At 44.2% G+C, this 17,271-nt stretch overlaps 1 protein-coding gene across 1 annotated transcript; it reads left to right on the top strand.

The window, feature by feature from the left end:
* Positions 1-4,750: 4,750 nt before the first annotated feature.
* Positions 4,751-6,912, top strand: LOC306659367 (E3 ubiquitin-protein ligase NRDP1-like). The gene has a single exon (XM_079136848.1). The coding sequence runs from the start codon at positions 5,098-5,100 to the stop codon at positions 6,049-6,051; it is 954 nt and encodes a 317-aa protein (XP_078992974.1). The 5' UTR covers positions 4,751-5,097; the 3' UTR covers positions 6,052-6,912.
* The last annotated feature ends 10,359 nt before the right edge of the window (positions 6,913-17,271 follow it).

Here is a 17,271-nt window from a genome sequence, read left to right on the forward strand (position 1 = left end):
GAATACATAGCAGAACCTCAGCCTCCACTATCCTCAGGACACTCATAACCTCTTCATTCCCTGCATCCTGATCAGTTGCTACTGGAGAGACTGAGCAGCCCCACATGTCCTGCTCCTCCTGCCCATTTCTCCCTTGCCTATTTGCCCATCATCTCACCTTATCCTTATCTTAGGCCCTGGGGAGGAAGCCAGCAGTGGGGTTTTGGGGCCTGTACAGGGAGGAGGAGTGCACCTAAGAGGGGCAGGGTCTCTGCTGGAGCTAGTGGGAGTGGGGAGGGATCTGTCTGTTGCCTGCCCTACCTGGCTCTGCTTCTTCCAGGAATGTTCTGCTCTTCAGAAGGGCTTTCCCAGCCATCAGGACTCTGCCACTCTGCCCATTACTGTACAGAGGGGGCCATGTCTCCCACCCCCATGAAACACAAGGTAGGTAATGCTGTGCCCCTGGTAGCCCAGAAGGGTGGGTACCCCCTGTCACACTCAGGTGTGTATGAGCTCAGGACCATAGAGCTTTGTCAGGGACCCCTGCTTCTCACCAGGATTGCAGCTCCCTAAGTGCGGGACCCTCTTACCTTCCCTGGCACAGAGTCTATAATAGCTCATCCCATTGATTCAAAAATGTGCATCTCTTTCACATTTAACACCCCTAAAATCAACAGTACTGTAAAATCCATGCCATCTGACAGTCATGGCTAACAGCGATCTTTCCCTTTTAAATTGTCTGTGAGATCATAGCTCCTTTTGTACTAGACGGTATTTGGGTTGATGACATGTGGTAATAAGAGCCTTTATGCTAGGTGCATTTCAGCATGTGTACACACATACTCAGCATTCTCACAAGGGCCCGGAACAAGGTGGCCCCATCTTAAAGAAGAAATCAAGAACTTATAGGGCAACTGGTTAGTCCAGGTCACTTGGCAAAAAGCCAAGGGACCATCTTATCCTAGTTTAGGGAAAATCTCTTGGAAGGATAGACACACAAATAAGGGTTGCAGGAACAGGTGAACAGATGTGAGCAGCACTTCCTGATTTGTCACTGACCTGTTGTGTGATCTGGACATGAACAGTCCTTGCCTTTTCCAGACCAGGCCAGCCCCTTTCTTCTGGAATTTCATATTAATGCCAGGAGACAGGGAAAGAGGGAGAAAAGTAGGAGAAGGAGGCAACCAAGTGGAACCCAAGATTCACCAAGTCAGAACCCTCCCACAGGATCTGTTTGTTCTTCAGCCACAGGCCGCACAGGCTCAGGAAATCATGTATCAAGGAGGGATTCTGCACAGGATCTTATCAGCAACACAGCCTCCTTCAAATGAGCCTGGTCCCTGTCCTCTCCCTGAGTTCCAGCTGTGGCATGTGCAGTTGAGATCCCAGCTCTGATGATACACTCTCTCTTCCATCTACCCCACTGCACAGCTGTAGGCCACAGGACTTTCTGGGAATGACATCTGCCCCCTACCCCCTTGGCTTCTTCTGACCTAAGGGAAAGGGCTCCACACTTGCATGTCCCCAGGGATTCTATGCCTCTGCCCCTGGTCTGGACAGCAAGGACCAGTGCCAGCCATGCCCCTCAGGGCACTACTGCAGCCAGCTAGGGCTGTCCCATCCCCTGGAGGCAGAGCTCTGTCATGCAGGGTGAGGAGGAAAGGTGGTCCCAAGATCCAGTCAGCCTTCCAGAAACCCCAATGGATTTCCCTAGCCCTACTGATGGGCGCAGACCAGAATGTCTCTTCTGTTGGCTGAACATTCCACCACTTACATGGAGAACTGAGCTGGACACACTCTCACAGTCCCCATGAAGACTCTCTGCAGACCAAGGCATACCCTAAGTCCCAGGGCAGCCTCTGCCTCCATCATACAGGCCCAGGTCTTTTCCTCCTTGGCCGTCAGCCTCTGCCCACAGGTATCCAAGATGCCTGCAGTGCTTTTGTCCCTGTTTGTCTGAAAGTCTAGAGACACCATGGTCCCCAGGAGCTACAGTCAGGTCTTGGGTGAAAGGAGACCTTCTCCATCTGTCTAGGGGAGCTAAGGACAAGGAGCATTTGCTGAGCTTATCTGGAAGATGCTGGAAATTCCCAGAATTGTCTCTCGGAGTCCTACTTCTGAGTTTCTGTTCTGGGAGCAAAAGTGTTTTGAGGGCTCAGAGGAACTTCTCAAGGGGTCATTTGTGAAACTTCTGATCCCAGGGATGTTCAGCTGAGCCATTAACCCTTGGTTTATCCTCACTGGCTTTGCCCCAGGACAAGCCTGAGGTCCAGGGCCCCCAAGTCTGGCTGGACCCCCAACAGTTTGGAGGAGGCCAGCTATGGTTCTCCATGTCCTCAGGTACATCTGCCTGAGAGGCAGTACCACATTGTCACCCACCAATGGAAGTCATGGATACAGATGTACCTGTGGTTTCTACTGTCCCCCAGGAATCCACCATGAGCTGCCCTGAAAACCTGGTACCTTCATCCCATTGCCTGGGGCTGATGACTGCCTGCCCCGCCCACAGGGTCCCCACTGCCCCCAGGTTGACACTGTGAAGCCCACCACCTGTCCCAAAGGTAATCCCAAATCCCAAGGCTATCCTTGCCCTGCTTCTCCAGGGAAGGAAATATCGTGTACTTCAGGTATCCCCAGCTCCCTGAGCTCAGCTGTGTCTCCAAACCCAATGCCTAATGTTGAGTGACACCTCAATCTCCCAACCCTCTGCCTTATCCATAAAAGGGAGTTCATAGTGCTAAAGAGGGAGCATATGGAATGCAGGACATGGCAGGAGTTGTACCACCTATGGACAGTGCAACCTTCTGCTGCTGGTCTGTAGTGAGAAAGCCCTCAGATATCCTCAGCATGTGAAAGAAAAGTACCCTGGTGGTGGCCAGGTGGCCTCTTAGGTTACATTTTCCTGATCATCCCAGACTGCCCCCCTCCCGTGGGCTCCAGGTGGTAAATGGACAAGGGGGTTCTGGAGGGAAGAACAGAGTCAGAAGCCTTAGAGTCAGGACATCTAGTCAGTCCAAGGTGGTCAGCAACATGAGACCTGGACACCACCAAGAACCTCCCCACCCCCCTGCCCCCACCAGGAGTGGTAGGCCAACTCCTTTTAGCAAATGCCCCAGAGAAGACTCTGTAGCAAACCTTGCTTGAGACTCTATGTCCTCTTTGGGTACCAGGGGATCAGGTTGCCTCTCGTGGTACTCGTGAGTTCCAGGGCAAATCCTGAGATGATGGGGGTAGAGGTCCACTGTCTCCAGCATCAGAAATACTTACTTGTCAACCTTTTGGTGCCAGAGCCATCTGTTCTGGGCACACTTGCCCTGAAGGACAACCTCAGCCTAGGACTGATAGCCCTGCCTACACATGCATATACACACACCCAAACACATTTATTCTCGTATTCTCTTGTTCACACACTCACTCTCATTCACTCACACACACACACCCCTGCCCTCATATATAGACCTTCACCTAAGCCTACACTTCACAGGCCTGGACTCTGGATCCGTATCTCCTCACCCTCTGTCCATGACCTCTGCCCACTCAGGCTACCCTACCTTCTCTACCACAAGTGATGGGAGGTCATGAGGTGGGGGACAACTGTAGGCCTGAACAATCCATGCTCACTCCACTTTTACCTGCAGGTCACTAGGGGCCAACTGGGACATCCTCTGCTCACCCCTGCCCAGAGGGAACTCTGAGCCCCGAGGAAGGTGCAGTGTCTTCCAGGGCCTGCCAGCCCTGAACCACAGGAAGATATTGCCCTGGGGAGGGAAATGGGCATTCTGAGGGTAGGTACCCTCATTGGAAAAGATTTGCATGTCCAACTGGTCCTTTTTGAACTGTGTTCATTCAGTTGATTAAGGGTGGGGGGAATGAAGACGAGGGAAGGTTGGCATACTCCAAAGAGTTCTTTATTTTTTAGTTTCCACCACCACCCCTCAGGGGCCGGGGATTCAAAACCGGGTCCATGCCTCACGCTACGCCATCACCCTACAGGATGAGCCATCTACTCGCTTCTGGAAGGGTGTGTTCTATGAGTGAGTGGATCGTCTACTGGACTGACTCTGAAATTAAATGCAGAAAAACAACTCCGAGACAAACCCAAACAATATCTCACGAATTCTTCACTTTCTTCTTCACAACCTTCCTGCAAGAAACCTTTTTTGCAAGCCAAGACCCACAGTCTAGGGGTGTGTCATGAGGGAAAGATCTGTCCCTACCTACTTAAGGAAGAAACAGGTTTTTGCTCATCACTGAACCCAAAATTGTTTCAGTGATCCATGGAGGCCAGGGGCAGGAGGAGAGTCAGGCATATGTGGGTACTAGAATGTGCTCAGGTTGGTACAATGAAAGGAGACTTGTGGGATGTGTCACACCTGGAGGCCTGGCATAACAATTACAATCTACTGACTCCTTCCTCACTCCTCTTTGGCCTCCTGGCATTGTCCTTTGAAAAATTCTTTCCATGAGATATCTGGGGAAAATGCACAACCCAGTGGAGGTGCTGGATCTTACCTATGGTATGGCCTATGTGCAGGAAGATGTCTGTCTGGGGCAAAGCCGATTTCCCTAAATCAGGGAATGCCTCAGCAACCCAGCCACACGCTGTCAGTAAATATAAACAGGCAAAGGGAAGTAAGTGGTGATGGCTCACGGTGTCTGGGGTCCCAGGACTAATGTTTGCAGCGGGAAAAACAAAATGTTCCTCATCCAATTTCAATCTTCCGCTCCTTATGTTTGCAGCTATTTCTCTCAAGATTCATTACAGTCTTTCCCCATCTTCCCCTTCCCCTTCCCTTCTCGGGAAAGGCTGGGACACGGCACCCGGGTTATCTCGTGGCCGCTGCGGCCTCAACTCCTGGCAGGCCGGGGTACGGAGAGTCCAGACCGCGACCAGGGCGAGTGCTCCTGATTGTGACATCTGATTATGACATTACATCCATCCCTTGGTGATGGAGTTTGTCACTAGGAAAGATGACTCAGTTGGAAAATAGCCAACAAGATGGGTTACTTGGAGCATCTCCTGAGTGGCACTGAGTGGAGGCATCAGGGGGTTGGAGCCTTGTGAACAGGGAACCTGCCCCCCAACACTGGAAAGGATCTGGGTTTCAGTGATGAGACATGGGGTATGATGTAACCCGTTTCCAGGGGGATGTTGACGAAGACCTTATCTGTCCTATTTGCAGTGGAGTATTGGAGAAGCCAGTACAGGCACCTCACTGCGAGCATGCTTTCTGCAATGCCTGCATCACCCAGTGGTTCTCTCAGCAGCAGACGTGTCCAGTGGACCGTAGCGTTGTGACGGTTGCCCACCTGCGCCCAGTACCTCGGATCATGCGGAACATGTTGTCAAAGCTGCAGATTGCCTGTGACAACGCTGTGTTTGGCTGTAGTGCTGTTGTCCGTCTTGACAACCTCATGTCTCACCTCAGTGATTGTGAGCACAACCCGAAGCGGCCTGTGACCTGTGAACAGGGCTGCGGCCTGGAGATGCCCAAAGATGAGCTGCCAAACCACAACTGCATTAAGCACCTGCGCTCCGTGGTACAGCAGCAGCAGACGCGTATTGCAGAGCTGGAGAAGACATCAGCTGAACATAAACACCAGCTGTCGGAGCAGAAGCAAGACATCCAGCTGTTAAAGGCATACATGCGTGCAATCCGCAGTGTCAACCCCAACCTTCAGAACCTGGAAGAGACGATTGAATACAACGAGATTCTAGAGTGGGTGAACTCCCTGCAGCCGGCCAGAGTGACCCGCTGGGGAGGGATGCTCTCGACCCCAGATGCTGTGCTCCAGGCTGTAATCAAGCGCTCCCTGGTGGAGAGTGGCTGCCCTGCCTCTATTGTCAACGAGCTGATTGAAAATGCCCATGAATGTAGCTGGCCCCAGGGTCTGGCCACACTAGAGACAAGACAGATGAACCGGCGCTACTATGAGAACTACGTGGCCAAGCGCATCCCTGGCAAGCAGGCTGTTGTCGTGATGGCCTGTGAAAATCAGCATATGGGTGATGACATGGTGCAGGAGCCAGGGCTTGTCATGATATTTGCGCATGGCGTGGAGGAGATATAGGAGAGCTCAACCAGCTATGAGGAAGAAATGGAAATTGGAAGAGCCCCATCACTCCAGCAGCTGGGCCTTGCGTCCTCCCCACTATTCTTAATGCCTCGGCTTACACTTGAGCCGCACATCTCCCTGCTGTTCTGGCACTGAAGGGCTCGGAAGCACTTCGCTCAGCCTTTCAAGGGAGAAACCCAGATTCCTGCCTTTTGCCATATTTCTTCCCCTAAAATGTCTGTAAATTCTAAGTGTGGGTGGGAAAGTCCCCACCTATGTATTTTCCTATGTAGGGTCCCTGGTTCTAGGTATTTTCAGAAAGCACAAAGAGATTTATTTTCCCTAGAGGATCAGGATGGAATGAGGAATCACTAATCATCCCTGTCCTCTAAAACCAGGGAATCAGAGCAGGCTGGCCTGTTAATTCTAAGCAGCATTTATAGGACAGCTCTGAGGAGCAGACATCCAGAAGAAATGGTAAGAGTGGAACCAAAACCCTAGAAGTAAATAAGCCAGTAATTGGCCATCACTGATAGCCCTTAGGGGAAGACTGGACCTCTGTGCCAAGCACATCCCTATTCAGCCCACCTTAAAGGTGCAGGCTCCTGCTGGGTCTGCAGGTGCACAGATTGGAATGCTGAAAATTTCCAGATGAGCTCTGTTTTCCACTTTTTCATAATTAGGGAATGACAGGGTTTGGGCTAAGGGGTAGATTGTTGGGGTTCATATGCTCAGCAAGAAGCTGCCCTCTGGCTTTTGCTGAAGTAGGGTAGATACTGCCTCTGTGTCAGGCCCACAATAGTTCCATATACCCCTCTCCAACCCTGTGACTGTAGTTAGTTATTTTGATAAATTTCCTTGGCTGTTGTTTGTTTATATTTCACAAATCACTCTGTTCCCCAATTTTTTTTTTTTTTTTTTTTTAGAATTGACCTGGTTATGACTACCCCACTTGCTAGTCCAACCACATTGTTGGCAATTTAATTTATTTACTTTTTTTTTTTTTTTTTAAGAAAGGAAAAAAATATCAACAAAACTTTAAACTTCTTTTGCTGTTACTATTGTGGGGATTCTGGATAGGGTGGGACAGGGATGGGTCTGTTTTATATTTTTCCTTTTCAGCACAACCTTTGGCTTTAATATAGGAAGAGCCAGGGGAATCCTTGACTGAACTTAAACCTGCCCCGATGCTCCATAACCCCATCTGAGATGAGGAGCTTCCTCTACTCCCATGATGGATGATAGACAACATCAGTGCCTGTGTCCCTGAAGAAATTTGCTTCCAGCCCTTTAGAGAGTCATTATAAAACCCTGAATTTAGAGTATTAATTTTGAAGGCAGTGGTGCACATCTGTTGTCTTAGCTACTTAGGAACTGAGGGAGGAGGATATCAAGTTCATGGCCAGTCTCTGCAACTTAGCAAGACCCTATCTCAAAATAAAAAAATAATAAGCACTGGGGATGTGGCCCTGTGATAGAGTACCCTGGATTCAGTCCCCAATACCAAGAAAAAAAGAGGGGGGCATCCCCCTTCCAAGTTTCCTTGGAGCTATATAGCTGGGTTCTAACCTTCACCAGGTAAATGTGATAAGAATTATCTCTGTCTCTCTAAAAACAGGCTCTGCTTTGCCTCACCTATGTCCACCTAAGGATTTTAACTTCAGTTCACACTATGTGGGGCATTCCTTGATCCCTGTGGTTGCTGCCTGGCAGAATAAGTGAAGGGGAAAATAGTAGTTATGATTATTTTAATAAACAGGTGGGAGCGGGGATGGAGAAAGATCGAAGGGCTCCTCTCCACCAGATAACAGCTTCTCTTTTTGGAATTTTATTCCAGGCCAACTTGCTTATTGGTCTGGGTAGTCAAGTCATGGCATCTTTACTTGGATTGTGGTGGAGGGATATAGCATGAGGGGAACAGGGAACAGCACATTCCAGCTTCAGGACATGGTGCTCAGGAATTTGCAAATGCTGCTATGCTTATTAGTCTGGTTGCATTTCCTCTGCTTCTCTTTGCCCCTTCCTGCCTTACCAAGGCTCATAGTCTCCTGTCCTTAACCCTCAGATGGAGCTGGAAAGCTCAGTTAAGGCTTCCCTACCTACCCTTTGCACTAGTGTATCTGCAGGTTGCTGTTTGTGTTGTACATGCTGTTCAATGGTGTTGGTTGCACTAATAAACCTTTCACTCAACTCTAAATTCTTAATTCACCATTACTCCCTTTCTTGGTAATATTTCTCGTCTGCTTTGGCCTTTCTTCCACCTTAATTCCCCTTCTTCCTTGCTTGTTAAACCTCACCTTTATCATAGATCTGATCTTTGTTTTCAAGGCTATCTATCTGGGAGTAGTGTGCACTTTACATTTGCTTTGCCCTGTGTGCTCTCTGTATCCTCCCCTCCTGCCTCTTATTCTGTAGCAGCCAAAGCTCTCTCCAGTGATCTGAACTGTGTTCATTCTAAGGTGTGCCTTTACCCTAAAACCCATGTCTTCTGTGTTGCTGGGTTTGGGGATACTTTGTAGAAGATATGTGCACACCTTTTCCCCCCTGTCCCACAAGCACCTTCACTTTGGAATCTGGAATCTCATTGTAGGCAGAGAAACCTTCACTCCCCAATATCTCCTAATCGAGATAATAAACGTGAGGGAGGGAACCTGAAACAACTCTACCTACTGTGGTCATCAAACACTGATAGTCTTTTCCTAAGCATTTGCTGGCACTACCTTCTCCCTGTCATGAGAAGGAACTCCCCCCACAATTATGTGTTAAATTTGTTGAGCATTTGTCACACAGCTAATGTCTAATAGTATTCTAGAAACTGGTGGGTTGTGGGGAAAAGGCACTCCTGCACTGAGTCTGTGCTTTCATATACATAAGATTGAAAGAATGGACATTTTTTTAAGCTGTTTTATCTCAACTCCCTAAGGTTTCCCTCCCAGTAATGGGAACAAAGCCCTTAAAGCTGTTCTCTGTTCCCAAACAGAGAGTAAAAGAGTAAATTGAGCCTGATAGCCAGATAGTGCTCAAACAGTAGGATTACCAGAAACTATTGACCAGAATCTACAGCCTGTTGTAAAACATTGTGAAACATGTTGTTAGCAAACCCAGACCCCCTTTGAAATTTCCTGGCAGCTTTGTTCCCCCTTTTCCCCCTTTCATGTGTGACCCCTCCCGATGTGTGGTTTCTGCCTTTATAAACCTACAAGATTTTCTGCTAGGGACTCGACTCCTCGAGTTGGGTCCCAGCGCGCTGGAATAAACACCTCTTGCGGTTTGCATCAAGTGACGCCTCCTGTGGTTGATTGGGGTTGCCGTCCATCCATGGGACAGAGTTGGGGTTTCCTTTTTTGGGGGCCTTACAAGATATGATTTGAAAATAATGCTGAGCACATCACAACATAGAGCATAAAAGCAGTATCTGCACCCAAGTAATACTACTAGTCCTGTTTTTCCCTGAAATTCTTCCAAAATTACTTTGAGAACCACTCTCATTCTTTGGAATGTCACAAATGGTACCATATCTTCCTTTGGGGTAGATTTTGTTTTTGGAAGCATTTCATTGAATGTCTATACTGCAAAATACTTAAGTGATGATTGGAGCCTTGGGAGATTCATGTGGCAAAATGGCACCTACCTTTAAAGAACTTACTCTCTAATGATGATGAATCTATTATAAGACATGATAAATGTGCTGATTTATTAGTAATATATTGGCAAAGAAAGATTAAAAAAAAAAAAAAAAGATTCATTACAGTGAGATAAGCGGCTGAGAGTCACATCCGTGATCTCCCAATCATTCCATTGCATTCATGTCCATTCACAAAAATGTCTCACTTGGTTACCAGGGCCCCTGTGATATGAGAACGACGAATGTGGTGGGAGAGCCACCACATTCAAAGTGGAAGGCTCAGGCATCGGGCATGTGGCGTGTGAAGGGCACGCAAGTTCCAGGCTCCAGTAGGAGAAGGCACTTTGTTTCTCTACCCAGGGGTTTTATCTGGTCTTTGGGCAGCATGGATTTTGACGAGTGGCTTCCGTGACGTGATGCCTGTACTGCAGATCCCGCCTGAGGTCACAGAGGGGCGGCATGACAGCACGAAGGCATCGGGGTTCCCAGGGCAACCAGGGACGCTTCAGGTCCTGGCCGCTTCTGACCGAGATTCAAGACAAGCGCCTGCTCAGCCGTGTGGTTAAGAGGAAAGAGGAAGGGAGCGAGTGGCTGGGGGCCTGCTCTTTTCAAAAGAAATGTTATACTTAGCTCTTCGTCCAAGAGAAGAGGAGCCAGGTTGTGTGCGGAGCGCAGCCCAGCGGGCGGTGGATCCGTCCAGGTCCAGGCAGGACCAGGGACCCCCTCGGAAGTCTGGCAGCTCGCACTACCGTCCAGGCCCGCTAGGTGGCGCTACGCTCGTTCGGCGGCACCTGGCACCGTGACAACCCGGTATCGGAGCTCCTGCTGCAGGCAATCAGCCCCCGCCAGGTCGAATGGACAGGGCTGGGACGGAGGGATGCTTGACAACAAGTGGGTAACCAAGCTTTGCACCGGCCCCAGCGGCATGGCCCTCCCTCGGAACCCACTCCTCCAGGCCTGGTCACGCCTGGGATTTGGCCAAGTCCCAAACTGGCAGAAGGCCCCAGCAGTCACACGGAATGATGGCTGGTGAAGGCTCAGGGCAAGGGAGCATGCAGTGCAGCTCCGGGGCTTAGGGGATCATGGAATTGGGAAAGGACACACCCAATCTGGCGGGTTGCCCCTACCTTCCTAGAGAACTCAAACAGGAGACAGATGGAACCTGGGAAGTTGCTCTTTTTGTGTAGGTGGGTGGCTGCTGTGAAGCCTGAAGAGTAGAGTCATTCATGAATGACTCCTCTACCATGTGGTCACAGGAGCGAACTGAGGGATGGAATTCTTGTCGTAATGGTGGATAATATGAAATCTGAATCACCTACTTCGCGCACCTTGTACCCTGAGATGTGTCACTTGTATATTAAGACTTGATGGGTCTTATAAAACTCAACCCATGATGACTAATGATGTGCAATACTTAGTTAGCTGAAGATCTATTTGTCAGGAGCTCTGTGGCTTTACAGCCCAGGACAAAACAGAAGCTACATAAGGCTTATGGGAGTCTGATATAACATGACATGGTACTTGCATGGATCTCATATATATTCTCCTGGATACTTTATGCTATCTCTAGCATTTTATTTTGTTCATAAAATCTAGTACAAAGTAAATGATATATAAATCATTGTTATACTATGTTTTTCAGGAAATAATTACAAGACATGAGTCTATACATATTCAGTATAGATGCAGATTTTGCACTAAACATTTTTGATTGGTGATTGGTTGAATCCATGAATATGGAATCCTTGAACAGGATGAGCTGATCATATTTTTGTTATGACAGCTTGAGGAGTCCAATATATTCATTATGATATTTATCCCCACCTTTTTTTCCCCCACCTTTTTTTTTTTGAAGGAAGTTCTATCAACTCCTAACTAGTTTTTTCAGGATTCTATTACCTCTACTGCTATCTCTGAATCTATCTGTATAACAGCATCTTCCACTATCAGCCCTGCCTACAGAAGACAGTTACAACTGAATCTGTCATTGAGGTTAATGGTTTCCTCTCTAGGATAATTTTTATCACATTGGTTAAACAAAGTATCCTTGGGTCCTCCTGCTGAACTACATAGGTGGTATATTTTCCAGCCTCCACTTTATATTCATCATAGCATGCTCTTTTTCTTTCCTTTTGGTTCTTTATTTATTGGCTAAGTAAGCCTCCTACCTTTGCACAGCAACTAGCTATGGCTGAGAACTCAACCTTCTCTGGAGTTCTGTTCCTCTTAAATTTTAAATCCTAAATATGAACCTCAACTTTTTTTGCCTTCAGGATCAGGAAATAAGTGTTTCTTTATGTGCTGCCAGTGAGGTCCTATGTCTGTCACACTTCACTTATAATTGGTGATTATCCACACTTAACTTCTCATTGTTTCTCCAATGCAACATTTTCTTTGCATGAAAATTTTTTACTAAAAAAGTTTTTATTTTCTATTTTTAATTGACAAATAACAATTGTACATTTTTACGGGATACAATGTGAATTTTTTATTGTAAACAAATGGGATACATGTTGTTTCTTTGTTTGTACATGGAGTAAAGGCAATCCACATGCAACAGAATGAATCTCTCACCCTGCACAAAACTCAACTCAAAATGGATCAAGGACCTTGGAGTCAGACCAGAGACCCTTCATCTTATAGAAGAAAAAGTAGGTCCAAATCTCCAATGCATCATTAATACCAAGAAGAAGCCATCAAATTACCTTCTCTTTACAGTTAGTATTGACTAACCCCTTCCACAAGGCTTCCTTCCACAAGTTTCAGTTCCAAGTTCATGACTTGGAAAACTTTAACACTTGTACCACTCTATCATACTACAATTGATTGATTTCTTCATCTAATACCAGGGTATTTATTGCCACCAAGATGAATAATTCAGTTCTAAAGCTCACAAACTTTCTTTTGGATATCAGTTTTGGTAACAGCTCTTTTAGATTCATTTATCAGAAATAGACTTTAGGAAGGAGAATTGAGTGCAAGAAGTTTACTAGACAGTACCCCAGGAGCAATACCTACAGAATGTGAAGGCAGTAGGACTGGACAGCAAGAGGAGGTGCATTATGATGTATTTGCAATAAAAGCTGCAGGTAATGGGACTGGGAACTCTGGAGCTGGGATGGGTCTTCGCAACTGTGTCTCTTAAAGTGGAAGTACCAGACTGATAAAACCCTTCCATCACGGACTAGAGTCTGTCAGGAGGGACATGGCTTTGATTGAGCGATATATATACTGAGGACAATGTACAGGACGGGATTCAATTGTGAATGCTCAGAGACTAATACTCTAAATGACTACTGGAAAGAGTATCTCATTCCTGAAAATATCCACTGCTGCATTCACTATATCCTGGCCTTGCCATTGGGTCTCACTTATTTAATTGTACATCTAAGATAATAGGACCTACGATTAGATCATTTAAATGTAAAGTTCTTAATAACATATAGGGAAAATTTATGAAAATGTTAGATTCCAATAAAACATACCAGTGTTTTCTAATAATATGAAATCTGAAGTACCTGAGTAAAAACTGTTCAGACCCAGAACATTAAGAAATCCTCATGAAGTTGTCTTAAATATTTCATTTTGCTGCCTAAAACAATCTGTAGTGAATAGAAGTGGCATCTTTGAAGACCAACACCAAATTTTGACATTTATGAAAACTTTTGGTGTCACTATGCCCCATAGGCTAGGAGGCATTCATAGATATTAGAGACTTGTTTTTCTGATAGCCTAGGAGTGACTTTGGGTAAGTGATTCCAAGCTTTAGGTTATGAATAAGGATGTTTCCCCTGGATTCTAGAGCAAGGGGAAACATGGAAAAACTTACTCAAGGTAAAGATCATGTGAGCAGTTATGGGCTGCTGGAGTAGACATTTGGGAATAGTAAGGGAAATATTAATTGACTCACCTAGAGTACATGGAAACAAAGTATTGATATCTGGAGTCAGACAAGCCTCTTTATGAATCCTGAGTCAGTCATCTAGATATATCCATAACAGCAATTAGTACAAATTTATAAAGCAATGGTTTCTTCTGGATGGTCAGAGGGGCACCATAATACTACCTAATTTATAATTTTGTTATGAGAACTATATAAGGCAAAATATTTAAAATACTCAGCCCAATATATGATATATGGTGGATATAAATACATACTGATGATTAAAATCATTACTAATGATCTGTGAAGGGCAACACAGTAGACCTGGGCAAGCAGTGGTGCTAATGATAAGTCATGGAAAACATGGCTGAGAACTACCTAACCTAACCCTCAGACAGATTGTGCCTAGAAGAGTCTCAGGACTGACCTTGATAAGGGTACACAATCAAGTTCTATACCTGAAACCCAGGAGAAAAATCACACACAAGATTCAGATGTTTCAGTGGTTTGCCTTTTAGCCAATCCTTTGTAGCACCTATGCTCTTTCCTTGTCTCCCTTGGGAAAATGCTAAATCCCTTTTCTTTTAATGACAGGGAGTAAAAAGGGCATTGCCTTTTTTGGGATCTGGTTAAGATTTGTTTACATTGAGCTGAGATTGAATAATCCACTCATTATGAATAGACCGCTCACATAATACAAGATGTTTCTTTTTTCTTTCCTTTCAAAAAAATCAACCATACAATAAAAATGCTTAATTAATGGATGCTTGAAACTTAAGGAAAGATTTGCTTGTTTTATGGGTTTAACAAATTCTTTCAGCATCCCAATGCTGACAAGCCTGTTTGTTTATATTCATTGGCTCTTCTAGAAACCAGCCCTGCATCAGGATTCTCTTTGAAGTAGTTCAGTCATCTCTGAGGTGGGGACTGGATCTCATCAGCATCTCCCCCTCTATACATGGACTTTCCTAGGAGTACTTTCAGGTCCTCCCAGGAGGCATGTAGACCATTCCCAGCCTGCCAGAATGTATAACCCAATTCTGCCTTACTTCTTACTGTTAACATGGACACAGTTAAAATGTTTTAAAAAAATCTTCCACAGTAGTTTCTTCTCACTTTTTAAAAATTTACCTTCAATCTTGATTGAAAGTAAGACGTGCTATTAATTTTAAATATTTGTTTACAGAATTAATCTTTTATATTTGCCAAATGATACCCATAATTTTTTTAAAAAATAGGGACCTATATATTTGTAGGTGAGCATCTAAAACAAGTTTGTTATCACCACAAGATTCACAAAGTTTTGTATAGTAGACAGAAAGGTGTGATACCATCTAGGAGGAAGGATCCCCAGAGAATCATTTCCTCATAGGTACCCGCAGCTGGCTTTTCTAACTGAATTCATGTTGGGGTGTTCTGATAGCTTCCTCTTTGTTTCCTGATGTTCTCTGAAACTAGTACTTTCCAGCTTTCTAGCAAGAAAGTTAACTTCACTACTAAGGTATGTACCTAGTTTAGCAGATCAGATAATTTCACTAATAATCAGGAAATAAAAAGATTAGCCAGAAATAATCGTAGGTGGGTGTGGGGAAGAAGATGCAAATTACAGTACCCTTGTATGACAATTCATATGTGTGTGTATAAAATTTGTATAAACATGCTAGTTTAAAGTATTAAAATTAGTACACTCTTGAATAAGTAATGATTAGCAACTTCAAGTACATTATGTATGTTTCTCGGAAAAGGGGTAAACATATACATACATATTGGCCACGAATCATTACATAACTTTATTTGGTTAACATCTTACCTTCTACAAATTAGTAGATTAACCCTGGAAATTTTTTTTTACTTATAATTAGCATACTACAGTGATGTAGTATGCTATAAACATCACTGTTCATAGCAGTTCAATTCACAATCACTAAACTTTGGAACCAACAAAGATGTCCTTCAATGGATGAATGGATAAAGAAACTGTGGTATATTTGCACAATGGAATATTACTCAGCCTTAAAGGAGAATAAAATTATGGCATTTTCAGGTAAATGGATGGAGTTGGAGAATATCATGCAAAGTGAAATAAATCAATCACAAAAAAGCAAAAGACAAAATGTTTTCTCTGATATGTGGTGCTGATCCATAATGCCAGGGGCAAGGGAAGAATGAGGGAACTTTGGATTGGACAGAGGGGAGTGAAGGCATATGGTGAAATGAGATGGACATCATTACCTTAGTAACATGTATCATCTCAAAAATGGTATAACTCTACATCATGTACAAACAGAGAAAAGAAAGGTTGTGTTCAATTCATGTACAAGGAATCAAAAAGTATTCTTCTGTCATGTATAACTGATTAGAACTAATAAAAATAAAAAATAAAAATAAATTAATCATTTCCACATATTCTTGTTCTGTAGATGGTATAGCCAGAGTTGTTAATCTCAGTATTCCTTCACTCATTGTTGAACGTTTTATTAACTTTAATTTTAAAACTGTCTTTCACATGAAAGAGTAGATGTGCAACTGACTAGAAACAGACTTAAACTTCAGGATGAGTAATGCTAGAGTCGTAAAAATTCCATTATATGATAAATTCTAGAACTTGCCATAATTTCCCTGTCTTTTTCTTCTGAGTCAATTTTGTCAGTCTTAAAATATTTCTTCTGTTGAAAAGATTTTTAAATATATACAAAAAATTCTATGTGATCAAATAGAATGGTAGAATTACATAAATCAAGTTCTGTCTTAGTCTTTCCATCACTTTGCTATCATTGTAATCAATCTACTTTTTTTTTTATTATAAACAAATGGGATACATGTTGTTTCTCTGTTTGTACATGGCGTAAAGGCATACCATTTGTGTAATCATAAATTTACATAGAGTAATGTTGTTTGATTCATTCTGTCATTTTTTCCCTTCCCCCCACCCCTCCCACCCCTCTTTACCCTCTATACAGTACTTCCTTCCTCCATACTTGCCCCCCTCCCTAACCCTAACTCTAACCCTAACACTAACCTTTCCCTCCCCCCCATTATGTGTCATCCTCCACTTATTAGCGATATCATTCGTCCTTTGGCTTTTTGAGATTGGTCTGTGGAACCAACCTAGATGCCCTTCAATTGATGAGTGGATAAAGAAACTGTGGTATATATATACAATGGAATATTACTCAGCCATAAAGAATGATAAAATTATGGCATTTGCAGGCAAATGGATGAAATTGGAGAATATCAATCTACTTTTTAAACTTAGGAATTTCTAGTGCCAGAGGGGTGAGAAAAAAATTATTTTCAAAATAAGGTTAAGGAGTTCTAATGAATTGCAACCACAGAACAAATATATACATAGCTTACTCTGATTACATTCTATGTAGAACACCATGTTTACTTTAATAAACTTATACTTAAGGAATGTAAAACTAATTTGAGCATCATACATCTATTTTTATGTATAGCAATAAATAGCAATTATTGAGAATTCAGATGAAAATGTTGTTTTTTTTCTAAGTGGACTTTATCACTGATGGTGTTTAAAATTATTGGCTTTAAGTGACAATAAAATATAAAATGACATTATTTAGTTTTTATACTATCACTTGCTTGCAGGGCCTTGGGCACACTAAGTAAGTGCCATATCTCCAGACATTATTATTGTTTGAATTTTCCAAAGACAACATCCCCCCCCTCCCTTACTGCCTGCACTGGGAAGACACTACATCACTCA

This window comes from Sciurus vulgaris, assembly GCF_902686455.1.
Source record: "Sciurus vulgaris genome assembly, chromosome: 4".
In the NCBI taxonomy this organism is placed as follows: Eukaryota; Metazoa; Chordata; class Mammalia; order Rodentia; family Sciuridae; genus Sciurus; species Sciurus vulgaris.

Coding starts and splice junctions, on each gene's coding strand:
- LOC306659367 (XM_079136848.1), top strand. CDS start 5,098: ATGGGGTATGATGTAACCCGTTTCCAGGGGGATGTTGACGAAGACCTT.